Source organism: Podarcis vaucheri, assembly GCF_965113315.1.
Source record: "Podarcis vaucheri genome assembly, chromosome: 16".
Classification (NCBI taxonomy): domain Eukaryota; kingdom Metazoa; phylum Chordata; class Lepidosauria; order Squamata; family Lacertidae; genus Podarcis; species Podarcis vaucheri.
The window spans coordinates 2,118,412-2,134,877 of record NC_138754.1 but is presented as its reverse complement, the minus strand read 5'-3'; the positions used below and the strand labels follow the sequence as shown (position 1 = coordinate 2,134,877).

The window sequence follows — 16,466 nt, the reverse complement described above, 5'->3', positions numbered from 1 at the left end:
TTTCATGGCCAGAATTGGAGGCCGCATGCCAGTTTCTGAAACTTATGACTTTCTGATTCTTAATCTCAGGAGAGAGAACAATACCACTTTACTTAGCTGTGGTTAATCCTAAAATAGAGCATTTACTTTTGAGTAAGAATGCGCCTGTAATTCTCCTCCTCCAGAATTTCTCCCTGGGTTTATTTATTTATTTATTTAAAAAATAGATATGCTGCTATTTCATAGAAGTAGATGAAGCAGAAATGAGCTCAGATGTCTTCTTACTTGTCTGCGTAGGCCGGGTGGAATAGAAAAGTTCTCGACAGGCATTGAAAAGTTGAAACACAATGCCTTAGGGAGAGATGAATATTTGATTTTGGTTTCTCTGTTTCTCATTTCCCCACCACCACCTTTTCTGCACCAGTTTGAAATTTTGTTTCGTTTTTTAAATCCACATGAAAATCCCTACACATTCCTGTGTGCGTTTTTCTTAATACGTCAATTTTTGTATGCAGATATTTGCAAGCATTTTCCGCCAATGTAATGTTTTTTCATATCCTATTTTTACCAAAGTATTTCTTTGTGTACATTTATTTACGTTTTTGTACACATTTTGCTGTTGGCGATCTTGGCATTGCAAAATTCAGAAATGCATGAATTGTAAAGGTTGGCTTCCTTCTGGTTTAATGAGCAATTCCACTTCATCCCCCATCCCTAGAATTGGTTTCTGAAGCTGTGCTGCTACATTGCAAACCCACCAGTGTCCTTTTCGCTTGTTTGATTTGGAAGCTCTGAATTTTGCACAGAACACAGTAACCCATCGTACAGCATCTACTCTGCATGCAAAAGGTTCCTGGTTCAACCAGTGGAGTCTCCAGCAATGCCTGGGAAAGACTCTCAGCTTGAAATCTTGGAGAGTTGTTGCCAATCAGTGTGGCTGATGCTGAGCTAGACAGTGCAGTGCTCTATCTTGGTATAAGGCAGTTTCCTACCGGGCCGTCTTACCCATAGGTGCTAGGGGTGCAGGGCACCTGGGCGCCGGGCTCTCAGGGGCACCAGGCCAAGAATCTGGGGCCCAAGAGTTGAGTCCGGGGAAGAATCCGCCCATCAGTGAGAGCGCTGTGACGGGTTCTTCTGCTGCGGGCAGCTCTGCACCGCGAGGTTGGGGGTGACCAAGCCAGCGAGATGCTGAGGCAGCCGGCCAGCTCTGCCCTTCTGTGCACCTGGGACTGGGCAAGCTGGGGGGGGATCTTAGCACCCCAGCACCACATATGCTTAAGACAGCCCTGGCTTCCTATTTAAATCAGCTCTTTTTTTTCAGAACCTTGAGGATTAGAACCTAACTTTGGGCTCCAAGAGCTTTTCTATGTGCCCTGTCACTCTGCTTGGAAAACCTCACTCTTTGCTGTTGAACTGGAGCAAACGTCATTCCGCAGAAAACTTGACTGTTGTTTGCTCCGATTCAGCGGTAAAGAGCATGTTTTCATAAGGAAAGTGGTGGGGCAAGTGGAAGTGAGGGTGAGCTTTATTTTTCAGGGAAAGACCATAGCTTGCTGATGGAGCACGAGCTTTCCATGGAGAAGGTCCCTGGTTCCACCCTTGGGCCTCTGCAGCTTTGGCAGATGATTTTCTGCTGAGCTATGGCCCTTTACAAGTGCATGGCTGGGGGGGTCACTGCAAACAAAGATAATTTAATTTCTTTCCCCAAGGGGGAGTAAGCAGGAGATCTGGGGCCCGTTGCAAAATAACCCGGGCTCACTCATTTCCTTAAGGAGACCCTTACTTCCAAGGTGACTTATGTCAAGACATAGATCACTGCCTGTGACTGAGAGTCGCTGGAACTTACAACCTGGTTTCATTTCAGGTCTCCCGATATCAGCAGAAGAAGATGTCACAGCAGTGTAAGCAGCCTCCTTCCTGCCCACCGACCTTCTGCGGGGCTCCCTCTTCAGGATGCGGGAAGACGGTCCAAGTGCCAGCATGCCAGGGGCAGGTTGAACCTCAGTGCCCTGGGAACCCATGCCAGGGGCAGGTTGAACCTCAGTGCCCTGGGAATCCGTGCCAAGGGCAGGTTGAACCTCAGTGCCCTGGGAATCCATGCCAAGGGCAGGTGGATTCACAGAGCTTGGGGAAACCCTGCCATGGGTCCGGTGGTGGAAGCCAAGGCCACTGCCAGTCGGCCAAGGATGGCGGCTCTCATCACCAGCACCACCAGCACCACCAGCACCACCAAGACAGCCAGCAAGGGAAACAGTGCTGAAGCCATGGTTCCTGCATTGTGGGTGGCTGGACTTTGGGTCCGTCTCAGCTCTACGATTCTATCATTGTATCCCTCATAGCCAATGCAGTCTTCCAGAAATGAAAGCCTATCAATAAATTGCTTCCTGCAGTCATCTGCCCGCATCTGTGTCTCTCCGCTCTCTGAGTCATTCTTTGCATTCAGCACAGATCTATTTTCCTTCTGCTAGGTTGATTTCATGTGTATGTTATATGGTATGGTATGGTTTCATGTGTATGAAACCCAAAGGGCTTCTGAATTTCAGGGGCTCATCCTACACTCAAGTAGGACACTGGCAGAGACACATGCCCAACTGGCATGTTTCCTCCCTCCTGGTCGATCGTTTGGGAACTTCAAAAGCTTTCTTCTGCCCGAACATCACGGTGACCGATGCCAACAGACACCGGCACACTTAGGGATCCGCAGAGTCTTCGCAACTTGCGTGACATACCTCAGCAACTCAGCATTTTGGCTAATCTACTTTATTTACATATAAACACACATGGAGCACTGCAACATGGCTCCCTCTCTCTCTAGCATCAGGAAGCGAAGAGAAAAAGAGCACAATAGTCCCACTTCACAGAACACAGTAATACAAACATCCTGTCTCCGTCACTTCCCACTCTGTGGAGTCAAAAGATATACTGTCATGTGAAAGACAACAATCCCATGACTGCAATCATGGAGCAGGAACTCTAACACTGCAGACACACCAAAGGACTCTTTTACACACACCAAAGGGCTGTTCTAGATACAACAAAGGGGCTGTTCTAAGCGCAACAAAGCACTGTTCTAGAAACATTATAGGGCTGTTCTAAACATACCAGGGGGCTTCTCTAGCCATACCAAACAGCTATTCTAGGCACACCAAAGGGATACTGTAGCCACACCAAAGGACTCTCCTAGATGCACCTAATGGCGGCTTTCGCCACACCAGAAGGAAGCTTTGGCCACACCAAAAGAGCTACTCTAAACACGCCAAAGGACTTAAGGGCACCCCAGACCCAGAAGGATCTTTACATCTTATTTGTCAACACTCACACTCGATCCCACATTTCCTCTGATTCTGATCCACTCCGTCAGCATTCGTAACAAAGCTTGGTCACTGACTGAACTGATGTTAAGTGTCTGCCATTTAAAGGTATTTCAGACCTTTTGAACCATTAGAGGTTTCAGCTGGAAGCAATGTGTGGAGACTTGCTAATAAGTTTTACTGGTTTTATTAATTATTATTTTAAGAAAAAGCAACATTAGAGCCTTGTTGGATCAGACCAACAGCTTGCCTAGTCCAATGTTAGGAAAGGGCTGAGGCTCAGCTGTAGAACATCTCCCTTGCATGCAGAAAGTCTCAGGTCACAATCCCTGGCATATCTATGTCTGAAACCCTGGGCAGCCCCTGCCAGTCAGTGAAGGCAACACTGAACGGGATGAACCAATGGTCTGACTTAGTATAAGGCAAATTTCTATACTGCCATTGCGTGGCGTGGGTGGCACTGTGGTCTAAACCACTGAACCTCTTGGGCTTGTCGATCGGAAGGTTAGCAGTTCGAATCCCCACAACAGAGTGAGCTCCCGTTGCTCTGTCCCAGCTCCTGCCAACCCAGCAGTTCAAAAGTGCAAGTAGATAAATAGGTACGAATGCGGCGGGAAGGTAAATGGCGTTTACATGCGCTCTCGCTTCTGTCACAGTGTTCCATTGCACCAGAAGCAGTTTAGTCCTGCTGGCCATATTGCCCAGAAAGCTGTCTGTGGACAAACACCGGCTCCCTTGGCCTGAAAGAGAGATGAGTGCCGCAACCCCAGAGTCGCCTTTGACTGGACTCAACCGTCCAGGGGTCCTTTACCTTTTGCACATGCTCCATCCATTTCACACATTCCTCACATCCCAGCACCCAACGATGTGCAGTCAGAGATCCTAGAATCATGGAGCCAGAAGAGTCGTCAGCAGTCAACTGCACTAATGCCTTTCTAATGCAGGAAATTTACAGCTATGTGCCAAATTTGGTGCCCAAGCAGATAGTAAAATATAGACACACTGGAGGAAAGAAGGTACGTTTATGGGGCAGGGTGGTGTCCGTGGGGAAACGTTCAGGGTACCTGAAAGCTTCCTCTCTGTTCCAAAAAACAAAGTGTATCTGAAGAAGTGTGCATGCAGACGAAAGCTTATACCAAGAACAAACTTAGTTGGTCTCTAAGGTGCTACTGGACTATATATATATATATATATATATATATATATATATATATATGCAGGTTTTGGTGTCTTCGGGTGTCTTCCCGTGTAAGAGTCGGGGTGTCTGTGCGACGTTTCGACGAGGTCTCACTCGTCATCTTCAGGCTGGTGCTTTCGGCTTCTTGTTACTGGAACAGAGCAGAGTCTGGTGTTTGAGTTCCTATAAATACTGTTGAGGGGTGTGGTGTATAGCCTCCAACGTTCTGGGCAGAGAGGAAGTTCCTAGATTAGTGTGCCTTTTCTTCTTTTGTTCCTTAATTACTTGAGGGATATCTTGGGTGATTTCATGAGTGATATTCAGAATATCACTGGGTGGGTCATTAAGTGTAGATTAGTTGCTAAAGCTTTCGTGTCTTGACCTCTTGAGCTTGTGAAGAGTTTTTCTGAGAAGAAGGCTGTGCTGCATTTAGTTGTGCTCTGGCTTGGCTTCGTGTATAGGGGCGAGCTATGGTTTTGTGCCTTGTGCCAGCCAGATCTGTGTAGGGATTGCAGGGGGGTGCAGCATCCTAATCTAGACACCAAAACCTGCATTCCTGTACCCGTGAAAATCTACGAAAGCAAATATATATATATATATATATATATATTCCCAAAACACAAAAATTGCCTATAAAAATTCTGTAAGCTCCATAGAACACAGACATCATTTCAGCCAGTCAGTGAGTTAGTTTATTGTGTTTTAGCAGATAACAACAACAACAACAATAATAGAGATTTACATTTCTGCTCCTTAATCTTTAAAGGATAAATCCAGTGCTTCCCCCCCAAAAAAAACCCACAACACGTTTAGGGGTACTCTCATTTTGATTCAAGAAAACCACCATTTTATAGCTCAAATAGGGGAAAATAAATACAGTAAATGGACAAAAGTACCAAGATTCACAAAATGTTTAGGGGTATGCGTACTCCTGCATTGTCCCCTCAGAAAAAAAGCACTAGATGAATCATTTCCCATACCCGCTTTAAGTTTCATAGCATGGATTTGCAGAAGCTTAGCAATAAATCTAGATATTTTGAAGGATATATACTTCTTTACACCAGACAGCAAAAAACAAATCTTTGCTTGGGATGACCTTCCCTTCTGTGATCTTAACAATCCAATCCAGTCTGCTGGTGGGAGAACATTTAATCCGGAGAGGACATTTTTTGCTGCTATTACTCTGCCAAGGGCCTCTACCAGGGGTTCCCAAACTGTTTGGTGCCATTGCCCAACTCATCCCTGGTGTATCTTCCCCTACCCAGAATAGCAGCTTGCATGACCAACTAAAGAATATAATAACTCAAATTCCTAACAGTAGCAACTAATTGCACATTTATTCAAAATCCAGTGAAAACTACTCAGTTTAATTAATTTTTTAAAAAAGAAATATGAACTTGATCCAGTGAGAGCAGCTTTTCAAAGTCTGGTAGTCAATTACGTCTCCAAGCACAATTCAAAGTGTTGGGGCTGACCTTGAAAGCTCTAAATGGCCTCAATCCAGTATATCTGAAGGAGCATCTCCACCCCCATCGTTCTGCCCGGACACTGAGGTCCAGCTCCGAGGGCCTTCTGGCAGTTCCCTCGCTGCAAGAAGCCAAGTTACAGGGAACCAGGCAGAGAGCCTTCTTGGTGGTGGCACCCGCACTGTGGAACGCCCTCCCACCAGATGTCAAAGAGAACAACAACTACCAGACTTTTAGAAGACATCTGAAGGCAGCCCTGTTTAGGGAAGCTTTTAATGTTTGGTGCATTACGGTATTTTAATATTTTGTTGAAAGCTGTCCAGAGGGGCTGCAGAAGCCCGGCCAGATGAGTGGGGTATAAATAAATTATTATTATTATTATTATTATTATTATTATTATTATTATTATTATTATTATTATTCCGGCATCCCCTTCTGCCCCCTTGCCTCTTAGTACCTCCCTCAGATAACCCCACAGCCACCCTGGGGCTCTATTGCACAGTTTGGGAACCCCTGGCCTATATCCATTAACGATGCTGTGCAAAGCAATTAATGCTGCTATGGCTAATGCTTAAGAGGCTAGGCGTCTCTCAAGCCAAAATGCAAGAATCGCTGCCCATACTTGCCCGTTCTTAGAAAGACAGGGAGATGCAGTTAAGAATTTGGAAGATCTAGTGGTTGAGCAGGTTTGGGTAGTTCGGTGGAGTCTTCCTGGAACCCAGCACAAGTGAAGAAGCCAGTTGTCAGCTTTCTTCCTTTCCTCTTGACAAAGCAACTTCTGCCGCCACACTCTCACCTCCCAGTTTTCATCAGGAGAGTATGAGATGATAGGAGTTGATAGGAATCCAGGACCGGAGTAATAAATTGGGTCCACTTCCAGGTGGGGCCGGGTTGTGGTTGGGCCACATAGCCTCCTCCCGTCTCAGCATGAGGGCGGGGCGGTGTTCCACATCCTGCTGGGACAGACCCTGGCCATGTGATGTCACCAGGTGGCCAATCGGGTTGCTTGGGGGCATGGCCGGGGCCGATTTAAGCCACGGTGCGACTCTGAGGCTTCCCTTTCAGCCTTGTGCTGCAGATCTCCCACCCTCCCACCCTTTCTTCAGGTAGCGTCTTTGGCCTTGCTATGGACTTCGATTTGTTGGCGTTGAGGGGCCTGGTAGTACTTTTTCCACTTGGCAAATTGGCACCATGAAGTAACCCCCAAGAAATGAAGTAACCCCCAAGAAATGTCAAGATAGCTGAAGACTTGGCAACTGAATCTCTCCCCTTTCATTTCCACTGGCAATAATTCAGAAGGCTATTGGCACAAGGCAATTGTATATTGCCATTGTCCATGCTTTGCCACACTTTCTCATGCCATTGATTGTACAGTGGTGCCTCGCAAGACGAAATTAATTCGTTCCGCAAGTCTCTTCGTCTTGCGAGTTTTTCGTCTTGCGATGCACGGTTTCCCATAGGAATGCATTGAAAATCAATTAATGCGTTCCTAGGGAAACCGCCTTCAGACCAGGTCCGGGGACAGTCTGAAGGCTGGGGGGGGGCAAGGGCTTTTCTTCCCACCCCCAGCATTTTAAAAAACCCCGGGACAGCGGAGGACTTCTCCGCTGTCCGGGCGATCTTAAAATGCTGGCGTGCGGCATTTTAAAATCGCCCCGGGACAGCGGAGGACTTCTCCGCTGTCCAGGGCGATTTAAAAGCCCCTGGGAAGGCAGGCAGGGGGGACAAAGACTTTTGCCCCCCCCCCGCCAGCCTTCAGAAGAGGTCCTGCCCTCAAAAGCCCTCCGGGACAGGCAGGCAGGGGGGAGCAAAGACTTTCGCCCCCCGCCCGCCTTCAGAAGGTGTTCCCTCCCCCCCGCCCAGCTTCGGAGCACCATTTCACATGTAGGTGAAATTTCCATTATGCAGATCTTCCCCTTTCACGACGACTCCCACCATCCCTGACCATTGGCTATAGTGGCTGACGTTGATTGGTACATGGGAAACTGCCTGATACTAAAGCAGGACCTTTGCTCCATCTAACCCAATATTGTTTACTCTGACTAGCAGTGCCTCTCCAGGGTTTCAGGCAGGGTCCCTTTCTCAGCCCTCACCTGGAGATTGAACATGGATTGAACCTGGAGCCGTTTGCATGCAAAGCAGACTGTAGCTCAGTTACAGCCCTTCCCTCTAATGTTTGCTGGCATCAATGCGGTGCTAAACCAATTGTTATACCAATAATTGTGACCTTGTCCAAACAGTGGGGTTGTCATATTTCAAGAAGTGAAAAGTTGAGCTTTTCTTAAAAAAGAAGTTTTGCCCAAGTTGGAATCTTCTGGAGGGACTGAGGAAGGCTTTCTTTGCATATAATTTATTTTATATAGGTATTTTTTATACTGTCCTTCATACAGTCATATTCCCCACCAAAAACAAATCTCCAGATTCAAATTCATGTTGAGGCTTTTTATTTGTATTTCAGAAGTTCAGAGATTTAGGAACAATCCATTTAATCCCAGAAGAATATACAGACGGATGAATAATAAACAGTAAGATTTGGGACATGTCATCAGCTTCCTGGCAATGCCATGATCACCCCTTCGCAATCACGGCACAAAAGCCATCCAATAAAATCCGCTTCCTTTTGTGTCAATTACCTTAATTAAATTCACAGTAAAATAATACTCGGGCATCACTGGGAACAATTTCTTTTTGAAGTTTAATGTGTCGCCTCAGATGAGAAGCTCTGATTATTACGTTCTCTGCCAACATCTCAATAAGGATGTATTTAATGAAGATAGAAACAGTCCTCGCTATTTGCCTACTATTCATTTGGGGTGGGTGGATAAGGAAAAGTACATGCAGGAAATGGGATTGCTCACAAATGTAAGGAGAACCCTACTGGATCAAACCTAGTTCAGCCCCCTACTTCCCACACTAGTCAATCAAATTCCTTAGGGAAGCCAACAATTGGGGCATGAGTTCAACATCCCTCTTCCACACTTATTCTCCAGCAACTGGTATTCATTTCACCATTCTAGGTAGGATGGGACTTATATGGCAGGGGTCTTCCCTATTTTAAGAACTGGATGATCAACAATATAATCATTAAACAATAATAAATATTGAAGAAACAGGGATACCCAGGAAAGGATGAGATGGCTTCTCCTATCCTTTGTACAGAATCCAGCCAAACTAACAGTTGAATGTACTGACAACAGGACAATGTCCTCCATCACAGAAGAGAGCACCATGCTACATTGGATAAATCAGGGGAAATGGGAGGAACTTTTGCCATCTGAGGCGTCCACCAGGGCCAGCCCCAAGAAGGAAGAAATGAAGAGCTCATTGCATCTCCACCAAAAGCCAAATCTGACAGCCTAATTCCAAAACACTTCCTCTTGAAGCAATGTAAATGTAACTTGTTGGTGGCAATTATGCTATTTACTACTATTATCATATGGAGAACAACATGGGAAATATATTAACAGAAGGGTTTTTAAAGGAATTTAAATAAACAAAAAGGATGAGGTATATTGAAAGCTGCAGGTTGGCAGCTGGACGTGTTGAACATGCTGACTTCCTGCGCCGTTGTTGTTGTTTCTCATGCTTGTTTACTTCTGCTGGTGAGGCCACTGGCAAGGTTGCTTCTTCTGCTGTTGATCGCAAGGGGGTGGGCATTTTGCCTCAGGTGGGCAACATGGGACAGTGGCTGGCTCCTTGCAGGGAGGCTGCTTCTCTGGGCATGGAGTTGGGACAACCACTACTGGTGTCTCCTTACAGGGAGGCTTCTCTTGACATGGTGTTGGCTGAGGGCATGGAGTTGGGACGACGACTACTGGTGGCTCCTTGCAGGGAGGCTTCTCTTGACATGGTGTTGGCTGAGGGCAAGGAGTTGGGACGACTACTACTGGTGTCTCCTTGCAGGCAGGCTTCTCTTCACATGGCTGAGGACATGGAGTTGGACAAATCACTGCTGGTGGCTCCTTACATGGCTGCTTTTGCTGAGGACACGGTGTTGGCTGAGGGCAAGGAGTTGGAACAACTACTACTGGTGGCTCCTTGCATGGAGGCTTCTCTTGACATGCTGTTGGTTGAGGGCATGGAGTTGGGACGACTACTACTGGTGTCTCCTTGCAGGCAGGCTTCTCTTCACATGGCTGAGGACATGGAGTTGGACAAATCACTACTGGTGGCTCTTTGCATGGCTGCTTTTGTTGAGGACACGGTGTTGGCTGAGGGCAAGGAGTTGGAACGACCACTACTGGTGGCTCCTTGCATGGAGGCTTCTCTTGACATGGTGTTGGCTGAGGGCAAGGAGTTGGGACGACCACTACTGGTGTCTCCTTGCATGGAGGCTTCTCTTGACATGGTGTTGGCTGAGGGCAAGGAGTTGGGATGACCACTACTGGTGTCTCCTTGCATGGAGGCTTCTCTTCACATGGTGTTGGCTGAGGGCATGGAGTTGGACAAATCACTACTGGTGGCTCCTTACATGGCTGTTTTTGTTGAGGACATGGTGTTGGCTGAGGGCAAGGAGTTGGGACGACCACTAGTGGTGTCTCCTTGCATGGAGGTTTCTCCTGAGGACATGGTGTTGGCTGAGGACATGGCAATGGTTCTGGTGCTGTTTTGCACAGTGCGGGTGGCAAGGTGGTTGCCTGTTTGCGCTGCTGCTGGTTGTTGAATGATGCCATTTCTACTGATGTTCCAGAAAGCCTGCAGGTAAGAAGGAATGGATTTCCATTGATTTCAAAGAGTCTATGCTGAGTACAACTAACATTGGATACAACCCATTGAATTTAATGGGTCTAAGTTAGTCATGCAAATAATAACATCAAAACAATAAAACTCAAGTTGAATAAAACTATCTTATCAACTAATAAAAGCATAATCTAAAATGACTGAGAAATTTTAAAAAGTTTTAACCTGGTGCTGAAAGGAGCATAGTATTGGCAACAGGCATCCCTCCCCCAGGAGGATATTTCAGAATCTGGGAGCCAGCACAAAGAAGGTCCTCTCTTTTGTACATCAATGATGTATTTCAAGGGAATAATGAGTTTCATCCAACTACATGACAGACCCATTGAAATTAATTGACTTAAGCTAGTCATGCCCATCATGTTCAATGGCTCTACTCTCAGTAGACCTAACACTGGATAAAACTAATTGAAATCAATGGACCTCAGTAATCATGTCCATTAATTTCAAGGGGTCCACAAGTAGTGTTCCTAATGTTAGATACAACCCTGTGTTCCCCCCCACCCCACCCCCCAGAATTTAACTCCTAAAGATCTGGAGGGGTGGGGAAAAGACCTGGGAAATGTCAGCTTTAGCCACCGGAACTAGCAAACATGTTAAGATCGTCCTGCTATTTCCCCCAATCATTCTTCCCCTGGAAGGAAAAGGAAGAACATGTTCCACCCAATACATTGAATATGTAAATTGGGAGTGTTCCTGATAACTAGCGACTGTGGGAGGATGAGCAATTAGCAAGACTTACACAAGGGACAAAGGGCATTGACAAATTCGGAACACTGACGTAATGGCAAGCTACTTTGAGGATGCAACGCCCCAGGTATTTTGACATCTCCAGTGCAGTCCAAAGCCAACACCTACTCAAACCCTCCACGTTGTTAAAATCAATAGAGGGCTCCATCTCATAGTTTTACCGCTCTCAGAACTTCAGGGTGGTGGTGACCTGGGAGAGGGCCTTCTCTGTGGCAACTCCTAGGTTGGAGAATTCCTTCCTCAAAGAAGGACATCTTCACTTCAGCTTTTGGTGAATGCTGAAGAAGCACCTCTTTGCCCTGACCTTTGACCACTCGGTTGTGTGTTTTCAGGGCCCACACCCTATCCTTCCTTCCCTTCCCCTCCCCTTTTTGTTAAGATTACCCGCTCTGGGATCCCACTGCTAATTTTCCCCTGGTCTCCTCGCTGGTGCAAATAGGACGAATTCAGCCAGCTAGCCCTAGTGATCATCTAATGTTTATTGATGGATTTCCCCCCTAAATTGATTTTTGAATTCTGAATTTATTGTTATTCACGTTTTATACTGTATTTTATGCTTTTTTTATTGCTTCAATTAAGTGTTTTAAATTTGTTGTTAGCCGTCCTGAGCCCGGTTTTTGAACCGGGAAGAGCGGGGTATAAATAAAAATTTATTATTATTATTATTATTATTATTATTATTATTATTATTCCTGTGACTGGGGTCTGCTTTAGCTGCTTTTAATTTCTCATTTTTCAATGGTTGTAACCTGCCCTGGGACCCACTGGTGAAAAGCCAGCAGTAAATTCAATAATACATAGAATCATAGAATTGCAGAGTTGGACGGGACCATGAGGGTCATCTCGTTTGACCCCCTGCAATGCAGGAATCTTGACTAAAGTATCTGTGACAGATGAACATCCAATCTCTGCTTAAAAACCTCCAAGGAAGGAGAGTCCACAACCTCCTGAGGGGGTCGGTTCCACTATCTAACACCACTTACTGTCAGAAAGTTCTTCCTGGTATTTAGTCAGAATCTAGACAGCATTATACAGGTGCCTCCCAAATTACGTATGGTCAACTCACACATGACTGCATATGTGTGAAGTGCTGAGAAATAATTTAATTCAAACCCAGAAATGGCAGGAGGGAGCTGGAGAGTCCTCGTGGCTCACGAGGAGACCCTCCCTGGAGCCCAAAGAGGACGTCAGTGAGGGCAGAGGAAGCCCTGAAGAGACCTGAGGTACAGTGGGGTTTTGTTTAGGCTGCTCAGCCTCCCCGCCTAACAGCTGATGTACAGGGTAGCGCAGCAGCAGCAGCATGTGTTCCCATATCCTCCAGCCTCCAGACAACCCCAGAGCTTCAACTCCGGGTATTTGGGTCTGGACTGGGGAGAGAGCAGAAGAGGAGAAGAAAGCGGGCATTTGGAGACTTTTTAGAGGATGCTCTCCACTTTACGCAATTTCAGTTATGAGACCTTCCCCATCTCGTGCTCCTCATCCAAGTTCCTATTCACCCTGTCATTCTCTTCCTAGGATAATTTGAATGGCACCAGCCAGCTGTATTCAGATAATCTGCAGGGGGCCGGGGAAGAACTTTCAGAGCTTGCGGGGAGGATCTCAAGAAGAAACACAATATTTCTAATTAACTGAGAAGCAATAAAGGTGATTGTCTCCTACTGCTATAGGAACGGCTGAAATGTTGGCTTGCATCTCCAATGCTAGAGTAGACCCAATGAAACCAATGGACCAAAGTCCATTGCTTTCAGTGGGTCAACACATAGAAACAGCATTGGATACAGCCCATTAACACTAACATTACTAGTAGTAGCAGTACAACTATGAGTAGTAGAGTACTATGAGGCTGAGGAGAAACACCACCCCTACATTTTATGGTTAGCAGAAAAAAGGCTTTTGGAAATAGCCTTGCTGGTATTACGCTACGATTACAGTCTTATCTAAAAACAGATTTGCCCAAAGCATGAAAGAGACATCTACTACTGCTTTGACTAGTTACAACCACCACCATGCAGATCCTTTGTGTCAGCTGAAAGAGACTTACCCAATTGGTCACTGAGACGCTGCTGGAAGGAATTAAGTGGCTCCAGGAACAGCAAGTGCTTTTTATCCTCTACTGAAGCCCAGCCTCCGGATACAATGTGTAAATCTGGATGACTCCATCCTTACACAATGGAGTAGGCTCATCATGCATTTCTACATTTCCCCCATGCCACTCCTTTCTTAGACTCTGCTTCTGCGATGGCTGCGGGCAATTTCATGCCAATCTCCTCCTTGACTAAGATACGTGGCCAATGTTCTAAAAATAGACTCCCCAATCCCCAAGAGGTCACAATCTTCACGGATGTGTCAGCTGAGTCTGGGTGGTGTCCAACTAAGTCCTAATCAGACCCATTGAAATCAATGGACCTAAATTAGACCCCCCCCCATCTGTGTGATACATTTAGAACAATGTCATAGCACTTTAAACAGTTGTGGCTTCCCCCAAAGAATCCTGGGAGGTGTGGTTTGTTAAGGGGGCTGAGAGTGCCCATTAGAGAGCTACAGTTCCCAGAGTTCCCCAGTGTCAAGGAATGGTCTGAAGATGAGGACTGGGGGATGCATTCTATGGCAGACCAGCTTCCCTCTGTTGGAGAATTGGAGGGGGAAGAGTCACACCCCTTGTTCACAATGTGTTCAGAAGCAGAGAGAGAGACAGAATAATTGGGAGAGAACAATTGGGTGCACTCTTCCCACCTTGGATCAAATATATCCGTCATTTAATTTAATGTAGATGGTCTTTATGTAACTTCATGTATTTGGCTTTTATTTTGCTTGTCCTTAATGGAACACTGCTGGGCTCCATCGCAGAGTTGGGGGCACTGCTCAATTTTATTTGGGAGAAATTGGATGGTGGGGGCTGTTAAATAAACCCACGTATTAATTTTGGTCAAATCGCAAAACAGCAGATAATGGGACAATCACAAAAGAGGAAGTGGCTGGTCTCTCTCCATCCCACCTAGACTTTGAGCATTGGGTTGGGAATGAGTAGATCATCCTCATATTTGGTTGGAATCTACTTTCTTGTAACTTGAAACCATTGGAATGAGTCCTACCCTCCAGAGTAGGAGAAAAGCTTGCTCCTCCTTCCATGTGACAGACCTGGGGTGGAGCTTACCTGCCCCGGCAACCAGAGCGACGCAGAGGTGTGGCTAGCCACCCGTACAGCGAGGGGTGGGGGTGGGGGATGGAGAGGTCACCCGCCCTCACGGCTGACACCCTCCCTGCCCGCAGACTGTCTTGCCAGAGTGGTGCATGCTCTGGTTATCTCCCACTTGGACTACTGCAATGCGCTTTACATGGGGCTACCTTTGAAGGTGACCTGGAAACTACACCTAATCCAGAATGCGGCAGCTGGACTGGTGACTGGGAGCGGCTGCCGAGACCATATAACACCTGTCTTGAAAGACCTGCATTGGCTCCCAGTACGTTTCCGAGCACAATTCAAAGTGTTGGTGCTGACCTCTAAAGCCCTAAACGGCCTTGGTCCAGTATACCTGAAGGAGCGTCTCCACCCCCATCGTTCTGCCCGGACACTGAGGACCAGCGCTGAGGGCCTTCTGGTAGTTCCCTCCCTGCGAGAAGCGATGTTGCAGGGAACCAGGCAGAGGGCCTTCTCTGTGGAACGCCCTGTGGAACGCCCTCCCACCAGATGTCAAAGAGAAAAACAACTACCAGACTTTTAGAAGACATCTGAAGGCAGCCCTGTTTAGGGAAGCTTTTAATGTTTAATAGATTATTGCATTTTAATATTCTGTTGGAAACCGTGCAGAGTGGCTGGGGAAACCAGGGTATTATTATTATTATTATTATTATCATCATCATCATCATCATCATCATCATCATCATCATCGTTTGGGCCCAGTTCTCCAATCTTTTACAGTTATCTTGAATCCTAATTCTGTCTTCTGCAGCACTGGCTACCCCTCCCAGTTTGGTGTCTTCTGCAAATTGATGAACATCCCCTCAATTCCTTCATCCCAGTCATTTATAAAGACATTGAAGAACAGGCCCAGGACAGAACCCTGCGGCACCTCACTTGTCATTTTTTCCCAGGGTTATGAGGAAAAATGAGTACACTTTGGGTTTGGTTAGTCAAATGCCATCAGAAGTCAGTTGTCTTGCCCAGTTAACCTGAACCACCTGTTCATTATTTTTGTAGGCAAACCCTGTGATAGGTCTCAAAGCCTATCAATATAATTTTCTAGTTACAGTGGTATCTCTAGTTACGAACACAGATCGTTCCCGACGTCCGTTCTTAACCTGAAACTGTTCTTAACTAGAGGTGTGCTTTCACTAATGGGGCCTCTTGCTGCTGCTGCACCACCGGCAGATGATTTCCGTTCTCATCCTGGGGCAAAGTTCTCAACTCGAGGTAACTCTTCCAGGTTAGTGGAGTTTGTAACCTGAAGCATTTGTAACCTGAGGCGTTTGTAACTCGAGGTACCATTGTATGGGGCATCCACCAAGAAACCATAGAGCTCCAGGGAAGATGGTTTGCGGAGCTCCAAGCACAATGGTTCTTCAAGTTCCAGGCAAGATGGTTTGTGCATCTTCAGGTAGGACAATTTTGTGGAGTTGTAGGCAAAATGGTTTGCGGCGCTACTTCCATTTGGGTCCTAATTATTCTGAGATGTTCATTTTATTTTATTCAGTTGGAGGCAGTGATGCTTCTGAATAGCGGCTGCTGGAAGCCATGGAAGGCGAGATGGCTCTTGTGTTCAAGTCCTTTTTGGGGGGTTTCTCACAGGTATCTGGATGGCAGCCATGGGAATAGGATGGTGGACTAGATGGGCCATTGGCCTGGTCTAGGAGGGCTCTTATGTTCTCATGAACTTAAGGGTTTCATTGCTACAAGGTATGGTGACAGCCATGAGCTCAGATGGCTTTAAGGAGTTTTTTTTATCAATCCATGAATGGGTGGGGCATTCAGCAGCTCTTAGTCACAGAAGCTAAATGCAACATTTGCTACTTCATGTCAAACAAAAAAAGGGCTGAACCTTTCTCCCA

General features: G+C 46.3%; 1 protein-coding gene across 2 annotated transcripts; it reads right to left on the bottom strand.

Moving 5' to 3' along the window:
* Nucleotides 1-8,360: 8,360 nt before the first annotated feature.
* LOC309521418 (uncharacterized protein) lies at nucleotides 8,361-13,611 on the bottom strand. 2 transcript variants are annotated; one of them, XM_082203872.1, is made up of 3 exons: nucleotides 13,462-13,611; nucleotides 9,755-10,628; nucleotides 8,361-9,679 (listed from the first exon to the last, which is right to left on the bottom strand). In XM_082203872.1, exons 2-3 carry the CDS (start codon nucleotides 10,604-10,606, stop codon nucleotides 9,524-9,526), a joined length of 1,008 nt encoding a protein of 335 aa, XP_082059998.1. In that variant the 5' UTR covers nucleotides 10,607-10,628; nucleotides 13,462-13,611; the 3' UTR covers nucleotides 8,361-9,523. The 2 variants fall into 2 exon arrangements, with proteins under 2 accessions (XP_082059998.1, XP_082059997.1); XM_082203871.1 differs by having other exon boundaries at nucleotides 8,361-10,628.
* Between the last annotated feature and the right edge of the window lie 2,855 nt (nucleotides 13,612-16,466).

Bases quoted from the DNA above. Each gene is read 5' to 3' on its own strand.
- LOC309521418 (XM_082203871.1), bottom strand. From the start codon at position 10,606: ATGGCATCATTCAACAACCAGCAGCAGCGCAAACAGGCAACCACCTTG.